The following is a 12628-nucleotide window of genomic DNA, read 5'->3' as shown; positions in this document are numbered from 1 at the left end:
ACACACACACACACACACACACACACACACACACACACACACACACAAGGCCACGTAAGCACACTGTGCTCCACTTAACTATGAAGAAACACAGAGTGAATAAAAAACAAAAATACAGAAGAGCATGCAGGCTATAATCTTGAATGACGTTATGCAGGTGGAAATAAAACAAACAAACCTGACTTACTCCCTCCAAGTTAAGGTTGGAACAAGTAACCATATAACAAGGAATGCCTGGGATTCAAAAGTAATGAATGATTGGCAGGTTTGCAACACCCCAATGCCTGACGGAGCTGTAGCGAGTTTCAGCTCATTGTCTCTAGCTGTCCGGCCTGCAACTTCACTGTTTTGGTTCAAAAACAATGCACACTGCCTGCTCAGCACCAATCGGCAGACGGACACAGTTAGGGACTTACTAGTGGACATTATAAAGCATATGTATTTAATATTTTTTTATATAAAAGAGTATATAGCAGCTAAAGAGACTCCTTCAGGAGTAGGTGGAGACCAAAAACAGCTAAAAGGAGTTAATATTGGGCTTACATTCATCAGCAAAACACAAACAGGATCCAAAGGAATGATAATGTTGCTCCATAACTGCTGGGTGTGTAAATAAGTAACTCTTTGCTAACACATAGCAACAGGTGATTATAAGTCAACATTGTGTTGTCCCAACTCTCACGTGATCAAACACAGGTTAAGCATGCTTTAATGACTATTTTATGACTCTGTAAACCAAAGGCTGAGTTCAAGTATAATCTGTGGTGGAGTTTCTTTGATGACCGAGGACCCGTCAACAAAGAGTCATCTCCCAAAACACATTCTTAATTGCTGCTATCAGTTTGGAGCTTTATCAGCTTCTAAGCTGTGTACAGGCGAGGATGCTAGTTTGTGTTCCCCTTCGATTGTTATGCACCTCTTGTGTTCGTAGCTCCTCCGTTGATTATTAAGGCAGTGTGGTCAGTGCTGCTGAGGGAGGCGTGGGCCAGTCAAAGATTACAGAGCTAGTTAAAAACATAGAAAAGAAGACGTTACTGACGTACACTTAAGTCCTTTCTTCCTGACAGAGTTTAGCCATGTCTAGTTATTTCTACATATCCTTACCCCGACCATATACACCTACTTATAAAGTTGTTGGCTTACAATTAAGTATTATCGCATCCATAACACACACATCTATAGTAATGTCTCACTGGAGTAGTAGTTCTGTGCACCTGATGAACCAGTGTTTACTGGACTTGGAGTTAATTAGAGGGGTTAAGACTCAATCGTACAGTAAACGTGCTATAAAACAATTCGCTAAAAGCTCTGTAGAGCTGCAATCTCAATTCTCTTTCATTCTAGTTTTGCTGATTTTTGCTGGTTCAACCACACTAAACCTAAACGTTGGTTCTATTAAACATGTCACATAAATACAAATCAGTTTCTATAAAAGATATCAAGAGTCAGGTTTATTACCACTATATATCCTCACATGCAGGATAACATCACAGGACCTTGCAAAAAAAGAAGCTTTTTATAGCGTACTGCCAGGTCTGCTCTTGACTTATCACATGGTTCAATCACATCAGATAAAGAATGATTCTGCAGCTGCCCACATGTGAACTGGCATTTGGACTGGGGCCAGGCTATGGTACCTGCTGACATTACATACACACACTTCTATCTACACACACCTTTGCCTACATGCGATAAATGATGACTTAATGCTTTACCACCAACTTTCCTTATCTTTAGGAGCGAATTGAGTACTCAAAGACATTCCAGGGGAAATACTTCAATTTCCTCGGCTACTTCTTTTCCATCTATTGTGTTTGGAAAATCTTCATGGTGAGAACATTTGCAATTATGTTCTGGCATTGTGTCTTTCCCTCACCTCACATATAGATTCTGTGAGTGCTACGGCCCAATTAGATAATCACATGTTGTTGTGTTTTTCTTATTGTTTGAGATGCAGTTATAAAAAAGTACCTTTTATTTATTTTTCAAAATGCCTCTTCTATCCCCCACAGGCCACAATAAACATTGTGTTTGATCGAGTTGGAAAGACGGATCCAGTGACGAGGGGTATTGAAATTACAGTGAACTACTTGGGCATCCAGTTTGAGGTAAGACACACACACACACACACACACACACACACACACACACACACACACACAACACACCTACCTGCAGTAACAGTCACATGTTACACTGCATACCTCCTGTAAAGATAATTGCCAGCACATTGTCGTCTCCCTTGCTGCTGTCTCTGCTGCGTACCTGATCATGATCGCATTCAATCTTTTCCCACGTAGATAATTATTTAATTGCGTTATTGTTGCGTTATAGCTAACACTCTCAGAATATGGCAGTATGTTTACATTTAAATAGATACATGATGAAGTTGTCATCTTCCTTTCCTACTCCCAATTAACACATGTTTTGCTTTGTTTTTCATTTATTCTCTTTCTCCGCTTTTCAGGTCAAGTTTTGGTCCCAACACATCTCTTTCATCTTGGTGGGGATAATAATCGTTACCTCCATTCGTGGCTTACTCATCACCCTCACGAAGGTAAAACTATCACATGATACATGTTGAAATGGCTACAGATCTATAATAAATCTGTGATATTTTCTTTCAAATGATGCTGTTTAACCAACTGTATAATGCTCCTTGGTTTTTTTAGTTCTTCTATGCAATATCAAGCAGCAAGTCGTCTAATGTCATCGTGCTCGTCCTCGCTCAGATCATGGTGAGTGTGTTGCTTTATATAGTTATCTTGTAACACAGAGCACAGCCTTCAAACAACAGATAAAGCAACACCTTCTCCATCTGTCTCACTCCACCAGGGGATGTATTTTGTATCGTCCGTGTTGCTGATGCGTATGAGCATGCCGCTGGAGTATCGCTCCATCGTGACGGAGGTTCTGGGAGAGCTGCAGTTCAACTTCTACCACCGTTGGTTTGACGTCATCTTCCTGGTCAGCGCCTTGTCCAGCATCCTCTTCCTTTATCTCGCCCACAAACAGGCACCAGAGAAACAAATGTCCTTCTGATGCCCTACATCCCCCCCCCCCCCCCCCTGGATTTGACTACTGACCCTTGGGTGACTTTGAATCTGGAATCTTGAGATATCCAGAGATCAGTTGTTGTTTTTTAATATGTGAGAGATAATTATATCGAATGCCTGTTCCTGAATCAGGAATGGCTGATTGTTGGATGCAAGTGATGGGGAACTGTTGGAGCACATTAGCAAAACACTTTGAAGGTGGACTTTCTTGAATTGAAATATATGCAGAACAGACATTACTATTAGTAATTTCATTTTACCTGCAAATGCAACCACTTAAATTCTTATTATTTCAGCCAGAACGATCTTTTGGAGCTGTACTGTTCACAGCAAATCTGTGCTTCACTGCTACTGAAGTGTAAAAGGACTATACGAGGAAAAGATCAAGATGTCATTCATGATCTCCACCCTGAAGCAAAATATGTCCGTTAATTGTGAATAAAACCAAATCCTCGTAAAGTAAGCTTATTTCAGATAGTATGTTTTCATTTATTGGTGTTAGTTGAAATTGTAATTGATTTAATTTCCTTTTAGAACATTAAATAAAGGCAGCAGTCTTTGCAAAGAGAAAAACAGACATGAAAGGTCACAGTACGTACTGGTGATAATAACAGCTGAAGCTCTTAAGCTTTGGTAGATGTTTTACGTTACTCAGATCATTGCTCATCTCCAAGTAGAGCTGCTATTTTCGTCAAAGGAAGACAAAAGTATTCACGAAAAAGTATTCTCAGCCCTTTAATCATGCAAATATCCTGCCAGAGTTAAGATATCGTCAGTACATTTCAAAAGTGTTGACTGTCCTTTTTTTTCCTGCATCTCTTGTCTCCTGTGATGACGACTGGATGATTGAAGCCCACACAGCTGATTGTTGAGAAAATGATGGATCAACATTAGATTGACAAAGGCCAAATCGGAGAGCGGGTCCTTTCTGTGATTTTTTTCAGAGTCTCTCATCGACACTTTCTGCAGATGAAGACGATGGCGTCTAGAAGAGAGAGGGGTAAAAAAATCACAATTATTTTACACATTAAACATTTTTTTCTCTGTGAAGGCTTGTGGTTGAAAAGATAGAAAAGAAATGACATGAAACAGCACAAAACAAACCACTGCTAACACTCATGGGGAGTGTCGTATGTTTTGCAGGTAATTATTCATAAACCAAAGTACTGAACCGATTCAAAGTATGACCTGAAGATGTAATGAAATCTCTAGCAATCACCAAAGTTGTTCCAATTCATATTTAGAGTAACATAAATGTCTGTATGAAATTTTGTGGCAATCCATCCAATAGTTGACAAGACATTTCACTCAAAACCATAAATGATTACCTCACGGTGTTGCTGGTGATTGGTCACTAGGACTTATTGTTTGGGGAACATCAATGTCTGTGCAAAACATCCCTCCAATAATCGTTGAGATATTTCAGTCTGGACCACAGAGGTGGCCAGACCGACAAACCCGACATTGCCATCCCTGGAGCCACACAGCTAGTGAAATATATCACCTGTGAGGCTTTACAAAGCACCACTCACCCTCGCTCTTGCTGGTTCAGTTGGGGTTTCAGGTCTGGCCGCCTCATGTCTCTCTTCTTCCTCTGGAGTGTCTGCAGTGTGGACCTGAGCATAAGATGTTTCTCCGAGCAGCCGGCGTGTGATGGTCACTCCTTTAGCTTGGAGTTGGTCATAGACGCTTTCGTTAGCCACCAACAGCTCCAGAGAACTGCCACTGCTGCGGATCATCTCCACCACCTCATCGTGGCTGCTCTGCTCCACATTCACCCCGTTGACCTCCACCACAATGTCGTCATCCTCCAGATCCGCCCTGTCGGCCACTCCACCTTTAACCACCTGAAACGAAGTGTTTGTCACCAGTTTGATATGAAAATGATGAAATGCTGGAGATGTCTGTACTTCCTACCTCCTTGATGTGATTTCCAGACACCCCCTGGATGCCATTTAGGTGAAAGCCATAGCCAGTTGAGGCCTTTTCCATCTTACACAGTTTGGGCTTGAGCTCCTCCTTCCTACTCTGAACGGGTGTGGATGGTTTGACAGGAGCAGGTAAATTGAGGGCCTCTCTGTAACTGGGCGGTGAGTTGGAATCCTTTATCTCCTCCAAGAAGACTATAGGAGACACTTGGCCCTGTGAGGGACACAACGATGACATTTAGATGGTCTGCAGTCTATATTGAAGTTTGACAGTGGCACTCTGACTCACTTGCATATACATTTGGTCCGTGTCTTTGTCCACCACTAGGAGGCAGCATTTGTTTCCACTCTGCCTGATCTTGTCCACCACCTGCTCATGGCTGCATCTGTCCACCTCCTTACCGTCCACAGCTACTAGTCTGTCCATTTCCTTCACACCTGCTTTTTCTGCTGGGCTGCCTCTGTCTATGTCCTTGATGAAGTGGCCTGCATGGAGTCAACGAGCACACTGTTAAAACACAGCCTTCTCTCCGCATTAAAATACCAGTTGTTTGTGATATTTACATATGGCCTTGCCTGCTTGGTTCTTCTTCTCCTTGAGCAGGAAGCCATAGCCATCAGGTCCTTTGGTCAATTGGATGATGCGTGGCTTGTGTGGGAGATACTTGGCAGTGGCTAACCATGTTCCTATCTTCATATGCTTGCTCCGGAAGTGCCTGTCTGTTTCCTCGTCAACCAGCAGGAACATGATGCTGCTGCCGCCAGCCAGTCTGATCTTGTCCACTACTTGATCATGTGTGGAGCCTTCTACGTCCTCCCCGTTAAACTCCAGCAGGCGGTCGTTGACACTGACCCCAGCCCTGTCAGCCACACTTCCTCTGATCACCTCTGTCATGAACAAACCCTGCTCACCTAGAGAAGATGTTATAGCAGATATGAAAGCTATGCAAAGATTAAACAGACTGATACAAATAGGAGTAGCCTACTTTATAGATTAGTTATAAGCCATTAATAGCAACATTATTTGGTGGCTAGGTTGTGCAAATCACTTTGGCTTGTTTTCATTCTCCTTGAATATGTCACTTGCTTTTGCCGGTTCAGCAAATGACGTGCTGTTTTGACTTTCACCACAAGTCCTACAAGCTTGCTTCATTCATAAGTATTTAAGTTATTGACGTTATACATATCAATCAAAATGCTTCCTCAATGGACACGCTAAAGATCTAAATGCATTACAACAAAGAGTCATTCTGGAGGAGCATATAAACTAACTTTCACAATCTGGCAAACCCAAAAGTTATTCTAATTACGGACTTGTTCCTGATCTATAAAGAATTACAAAAGGTTTTTTTTAACCAATAATAAAGCCAATGCAGTAGTTACAATCTCTACTACATTTTCTCTTTCCTCGTATAATCTACCCACATGGGTAGATTAATTAAACAGGTTTAATTGTATGTCGTCATTTAGTGCTTTTTAAAGCACTCTTTCATTCTCATTCTTTTCATCATATGCCCAAAATTGACATTCCTTAACCCGTCTCGTCATCTCACCTTTGACTGAGCGAATGGAAAACCCATAGCCTGAGCTGGACTTAACCAGGTAGCAGAGTTTGGGCTTTAGAGCCGGTTTGGCCCCACCGTTGGCAACCGGTGTGCTCTGAGGGTCGGACAGGTTCACTCCCGTTGCTTTGGCTTGCTCGTAGGAATCTCCATCCAGGATGTGAAATGTGACTGATGCTCCACTGTTTCTGATCATGTCCACCACCTGTCCCGGGGGAACACATACACAGCAGAGGTGTTTTAATAAAGATGCCTGTAACAGTACAATTCAATCATCCTATGGAGCCTCAAAGCTGACAAAATGTACTCCAACATATAACAGAATACACAATACACCCATAATACTGTTAGTCTAATGAGTACAGTTGTGTTTAAGCAGGAATATAAAGCTTTTTACTATTTATTTGACCTCTAATCAGTTAGTTAAAAAAGCAACAATCGCTTAATTTCTTTACTTTATCACCAATTATACATTGACTCCTCTTCTATCTAAATGTCACTAGCTTGTTTATTTTTCGACTCCTTACTTCCTATTTTATTTTGCGTCTTGACACACATTTAATTGTTTATGTATTCTATACTCTCCGCATACAACATCAATGAAATTCCTCACCACTCTCACAGTAACTAAAACATCTTAGCAGCAGCAATCTAATGCTAACGCCACTTTGAAGTTGACAGACACCATACTTCTATCTTCACCACATCATCTTCAAGTGTCTCTTATCTTCATCAAGGACTACAATGGACATTCTGTGTGTGATGTATTGTATCTTCTCATAATGTTAAATATACTAAGCTAAAAAGGTTTAGGTGGTAAACTGCTATAATGGGTATTCCCATGTCACTTTCAAATTAGCAGCATGGAATTAGAAATGGCATATTGACCATCAATCAAGTAAACTTTATTTGTATAGCCCCTTTAATGCAGGCTAGTGCATTACAAAGTGCTTCACAGATGACTGATGAAAGTATTACATTTCATATTTCACTCCAAATGAATAAGCTTCTACTGCATCTTATCATCTTTGGGGCTCCATATTTATCTCAGAGTTCTTATTGATTTAATTGCACTGCGGTAATTCCACATCCTACTTACCTCTGAATGTGACAGCCCATCAACAAATGTTCCATTGACCCGCAGGATGCGGTCTCCGTCTTTCATGCCAGCCAGTTCAGCTGGACCGCCCATTTCCAGGCAGCGGATCAGGTGACCGCCCACAGCATACTCCACCCTCAAGTAGAAGCCAAATGAATGACCTGGCCTCTTGGTTAGAGAAATCACCTTCGGCTTGTACCCGGCCATGTCCTAGCATGGAGGAGAGGGTTAATAATATACACACACAATCAAAAATGATATCTTGTAATGCCCTTTATGACACAAGCTGCTGTCTCTCGTCACTGCATTTGTCTCCAAATATTACTTATCAATTGCAAAATCAAAGTGATGATAAAGGAAATATTCTTAGCATATAATGTAGACTATAGACATTTTGAGGCTGTGATATGCAAACATAAACAAGGCACATACAAACATACAGTAAAGTGCTATTTTCAAGTTACAGATCTAACCCTTCAGTAAAGGAGTATCTGCAGTTATTTGATATATTTATTTCCTTAAACCTGTCCTGTCTCCCCCCTTTTCCTGTCACTGCTGTCCCTCTTTTAACTGTCATATAATAGCAGATAACCCTGGACCTGAAGAAGCAATAGAAGTGCTGATAACTTCAGATGAAAAGTTAATCTTCCATGTCAGCACTCGAATGGCAGTTAATTGTTAACAGCAAGGCAAGGCGAGGCAAGTTTATTTGTAGAGCACATTTCAACAACAAGGTAAGTCAAAGTGCTTCACATAAAACCATTAGCAGGCACAGCTGACTGTGGTGACGACTCTCCGTTATAAAGACAGCCTGGACTTTGAATGCACAGTTTCTCTGTACCGCTTTAATCAGACTGTCATCTCCATATGGGAAGGTTGTAAAGTATGTGTGTGTGTCCTACTGGCTATCATAGTTATTGTAGGATACTGTATGTTCTGTTAGAGTCACACAGCTTTTCCTGGGTCGTAACCACCGTGTACTGACAAGTCAAACAGACCTAGCAAATATAAGATCCGAACAATTTGTGGTTTGGAGTCGGTGTGCAGTTGTTATTTTTTTTTTGTTCCAACAGCTTTGCACTTCCATGTGATGTGCAGCATAATGACAAAATTACGCTCCAATTACAGTTCATGCCATTTTATCAAACCTTGAAATCCCTGATTTTCCCATTATTTATTTATTTATTTACTTGAAACAAACAAACAAGATGGCCTTACTATACAGGAACAGTGTAACGCATGTAGTAAATTCTACATCTACTTTCCCGACACTGAACTGAAACTAGTTGATGCCTATATTGAGTGCAATATTCAAAGCCAAGACAGTTTGTATGACAAATACCTGTACTTAAAAAAAAATGTTCACAGATTTCCCTTAAATTCAGCCATATTGAGTGTTTTTGAAAACATTGGAATCTCCGCTAGAATGTAAAGTAACATTTTGTGGTTAAGCATGCCCAGAAGAGGGCACTTTGTATAGATTATAAAGTTAATAGATCTAGTATCAGAATTACACTTGAAACAAAACAAACATACCTCAAATTAACTATATTGCCTTCATAAAAGTCCACTCATCTATTCTTTTTATATAGATGAAGAATTTATATTGTACTGCATGTTTGTGGCTTGTGTGACCCCTTAAAACGAAGCAATGTCTACCTGCGACTCCTTATCATGTTTGTGACCAACTCAACCAAAAACTGAACTTTCACTTAGTTTCAGAGGCCTAAAGTGGTACAAATGTCAGTAAATCTTTTTTTTTTTTTTTTTCAATCAACAAACAACAATAAATGTTTTTTGTTTTGTTCCTAATGTCATAACTCTTCAGATTTGGATTAAGATCTGGAATTGGCCTTTGAAAACATTCTGCTCTATGTGTTCAATAATGTGATCATAAATTCCAGTATGGTAGAAGGTTTTCAAATTAAACTCACCAGCTGGTCTCTGCTCAGTGTCCCAGTCGTCAGGAGGAGCTCACCTGTCACTGCTTGGCTGTTAGCTAATGTGTCTTCAACCTGTACTCCTCCTCCCCCCGCCGTCTCTCTGCAGGGACTTTGACATGCCAAAGGTGAGCCTAAAGGGTGAGTTATTTAATAGTGTCTCGTGTCAGGAATATCTCAGGAGGCGATGGCCCTGTGCAATCTGTGCTCAGAAATGAAGATGGAACCACGAAGCAGTCATCTGTTTGGTGGTCAAAGGTTCACCACGCAGATGGCAATAAGCAAGGAATCATTATGGTTTGTATACATTACGGTCAGCACTGCATTAAGGGAAATGCATCATGGGTACCAATTTATATTGATCTCATTTCTATAAAGGTTTTTATTTGTGGAACAAAAATCTGTTTAAATACACTGCATATCTTGGCAGTATCGCGTTACTCTAAAGCTATAAGCTAAAACTATATCATTTGGGTTCAGAGAGTCTTTCTAAAAAGACAAAAAAGTTTTACCCACTGTCCTACTCACAAAATACATTTTGCATGTCAATACGATACAACAGTAAGAATTAAAGCCTACTTAATCAACTCTGAAGGGACATTGAATTTTAGGAAGACACCCACAACATTCACAAAGTTCAGGGTGTAGTTTCTCAAGTGTTATGGTTGCTGTGGTCTGTAACTATGGGAGAGTCCTTTGGTTATAAAAGGCTTATTACAATACTGCTATCCTTGGGATGGGACAAAGGTGACAAAAGCTCAAGCTCAACCAAAGCCAAGCAAAACAAATCTGCAAACTGTAATAGTTAACTCATCACTGTGCAAGACTTGTTGGTAGCATGGCTGTTCTTTAAATATTGTACTCTTGAATTAAATTAAGTAAGTCTCTGTTAAGGAAAAGTCATTGATTTAAACATCGATAACAACACTTTTTGGTCCACTCAGTCATCAGCAGCTCCTCTCATTCCCTTTCTGAAATGAAATATATTTTGAAACATTTAGTTGACATTGTCAAAATAAGGATGGAGCTGCTGTGGACTGAGGAGATCCCACAAGACGACAATCTGTTGGAGTGAGGCTCTGGCTGCTTAACATTGCATTTCTGCCATCTACTGTTGTCATAAAGAATATTTCTGGGCATTTTCCAACAATGCAGAAATACATTATTGTTGGAGAGGTGCAATTTATTTACTTTGCATGCACTAATGCAACACATATTTGTGTGTGATGACGCATGTATTTCCACGTGTGTGTGTGTGTGTGTGTGTTATCCATGTGTGTTTACCAGGTGTGTTGTTGTGCATTTGTGCACATTAAGTCTGTGTACAGTGAGTATGTACCTCTGTACCTTTCACTCCCTGCTAGGCACTGGAAACACAGAGGGAAGCCCAACATCAATTCATTTGCAAGCACCCACATAGAGAGGCGAAAGTCCCGCTCTTTCCAGTGGACCACCAAGAGGAAGTATGAGTCAAATCATTTTTTGATGCCATTTAAATTGTGCCATAAATTACACATGGATGAAGAACTTTTTCATTATGTCAATATTTTTTTCCACACAAGTAAAAGATCCACTTTCTTTGGTCTCAGTAACATTTTGTATCTCTGAGACCAAACAAACATTTCCTTTCCCATAAAGCACTTGCAAAGCGTTTTAGTCGATGCTTTGAAACATGCATTAGCTGCACTTTTATGTCATCCTTCTCTTTTTGCCACACTGCTATTTTTCACAGCGAATTACCGCCACCAATGGTAATGCATATCGACAGATATGCATAACTGTTGGTGGAAAGATCGCCAGACATCCATTACCATCCTCTACAGTTTGCAGACTGTGTCAAGTCGCCCCATGCTCATACTGTGCAGTGCATTGAGAATTGGTGACAGCACTCCACCTTCAAAGCTACAATTCCTGATTTTCTTGGTCACTTGGGTGGCAGCGGAAACAAGCTGTGTAACATAACATTAACATATCATCACCTGTTAAGTTGATACAGGGAACTTGTTAGCAAACCGTTAGCAAATAAGAACAGACTTTATCATTCATTTGGAGTCCTGTTTTTAGAAACTCGCAATGAAGCTCGCTAAGGCTGACGGGAGCTTCAGATACAGGTGATAATTCTTTTTTGTTTCATCACTCTTCTGCTTAAAGAAAAGAGCAAATTTGATTAAATGCATTACTGTCCACCTCTTGTTCAGTGTTTGTTTTCTCAAACAGCGCTCAGGTGTAAAAACATGATGGCGCAGGACTGTCTGGCACCAATTGAGAACAACAGCAGGAAATGGCAGGATCTGTGTAGGATTGAGGGCGTCAGTCTCCACGCTTGAACACAGAGACTTTCACACACAAGTGAGTGTCTCCTCCCGACCCGAACGCCCCCTTGTTAACACAGACACACACACACACACACACACACACACACACACACACACACACACACGCACTCACGCCTTCAATCCTGTAACCACTCACTCACTACCGGCCTGGAGCTGTTTGAACAATCGATCACTCGGGTCCAAGAGCTACAACCAGAGAAGAGATGAAGTGAGTGGAAGGAGACAGAAATTGTCTTCAGCTTGGCTTAGCACTGATGCATTCACTATCCATTACCCTCAGTCATCACCTTGTGTTTGCCAGAGAAGGGGAGAAAAAAAGAGTTTCATGTCTTTCCGTGACACCTACTGCCTGGATTACTGAATCCTCCAGTGCTGCAGATGTGTATTTGATCTGAAACCTAATGTTAGTAGTGTTTACAGTAATGGCAGTAAAGTATGCATATACGTATATAGCGCCAGAGGATACAGACATGAGCTGTAAAGTTCCACCACAGAAGTGATTATCTCCAACCTGTCTTCATCAGCAGTGGAGCCTCAGTAATCAACACACTATGCCAGTTTGTGATTACAGCACTCAACTGGGAGCACTAGTCTCTCTCTTCATCTTGATTGACATCCTCACATGGCTTGTTTATCTGGGGTAAGTGGCCCTGCACATGACCTGCCAGAGTCAGCTAATTAGACCAGGAGAACGATTAAAGGTGGGC

At 40.9% G+C, this 12628-nt stretch overlaps 2 protein-coding genes across 2 annotated transcripts in view; one reads left to right on the top strand and one right to left on the bottom strand.

The window, feature by feature from the left end:
- Positions 1–3524, top strand: part of si:ch73-390b10.2 (Golgi pH regulator) — a 5738-nt gene extending 2214 nt beyond the window's left edge. Inside the window, exons 10-14 of the mRNA XM_031869580.1 lie at positions 1738–1830; positions 2013–2108; positions 2468–2557; positions 2673–2738; positions 2836–3524. Of these exons, the coding sequence (XP_031725440.1) occupies positions 1738–1830; positions 2013–2108; positions 2468–2557; positions 2673–2738; positions 2836–3042 (552 nt within the window). The 3' untranslated portion in view covers positions 3043–3524. The remainder of the gene's footprint in view (positions 1–1737; positions 1831–2012; positions 2109–2467; positions 2558–2672; positions 2739–2835) is intronic.
- Positions 3525–3775: 251 nt separating this feature from the next.
- pdzk1 (PDZ domain containing 1) lies at positions 3776–9679 on the bottom strand. The gene is made up of 8 exons (XM_031869578.1): positions 9580–9679; positions 7646–7855; positions 6538–6751; positions 5561–5896; positions 5274–5470; positions 4974–5198; positions 4589–4903; positions 3776–4041 (listed from the first exon to the last, which is right to left on the bottom strand). The coding sequence occupies exons 2-8, from the start codon at positions 7850–7852 to the stop codon at positions 3997–3999; spliced, it is 1539 nt and encodes a 512-aa protein (XP_031725438.1). The 5' UTR covers positions 7853–7855; positions 9580–9679; the 3' UTR covers positions 3776–3996.
- Between the last annotated feature and the right edge of the window lie 2949 nt (positions 9680–12628).

Source organism: Anarrhichthys ocellatus, unplaced genomic scaffold (assembly GCF_004355925.1).
Source record: "Anarrhichthys ocellatus isolate YVR2014 unplaced genomic scaffold, GSC_Weel_1.0 scaffold47, whole genome shotgun sequence".
Lineage (NCBI taxonomy): Eukaryota > Metazoa > Chordata > Actinopteri > Perciformes > Anarhichadidae > Anarrhichthys > Anarrhichthys ocellatus.
This window is presented reverse-complemented; position numbering and strand designations above follow the sequence as displayed.

What these genes read in the sequence shown, in the direction of transcription:
- pdzk1 (XM_031869578.1), bottom strand. Translation starts at nt 7,852, where the DNA reads ATGGCCGGGTACAAGCCGAAGGTGATTTCTCTAACCAAGAGGCCAGGT. An exon ending in CGGACCAAATGTATATGCAA is followed by an intron (nt 5,199 to 5,273) that starts GTGAGTCAGAGT and finishes TGTCCCTCACAG; the next exon opens with GGCCAAGTGTCTCCTATAGT. An exon ending in CTGGAAATCACATCAAGGAG is followed by an intron (nt 4,904 to 4,973) that starts GTAGGAAGTACA and finishes ACTTCGTTTCAG; the next exon opens with GTGGTTAAAGGTGGAGTGGC.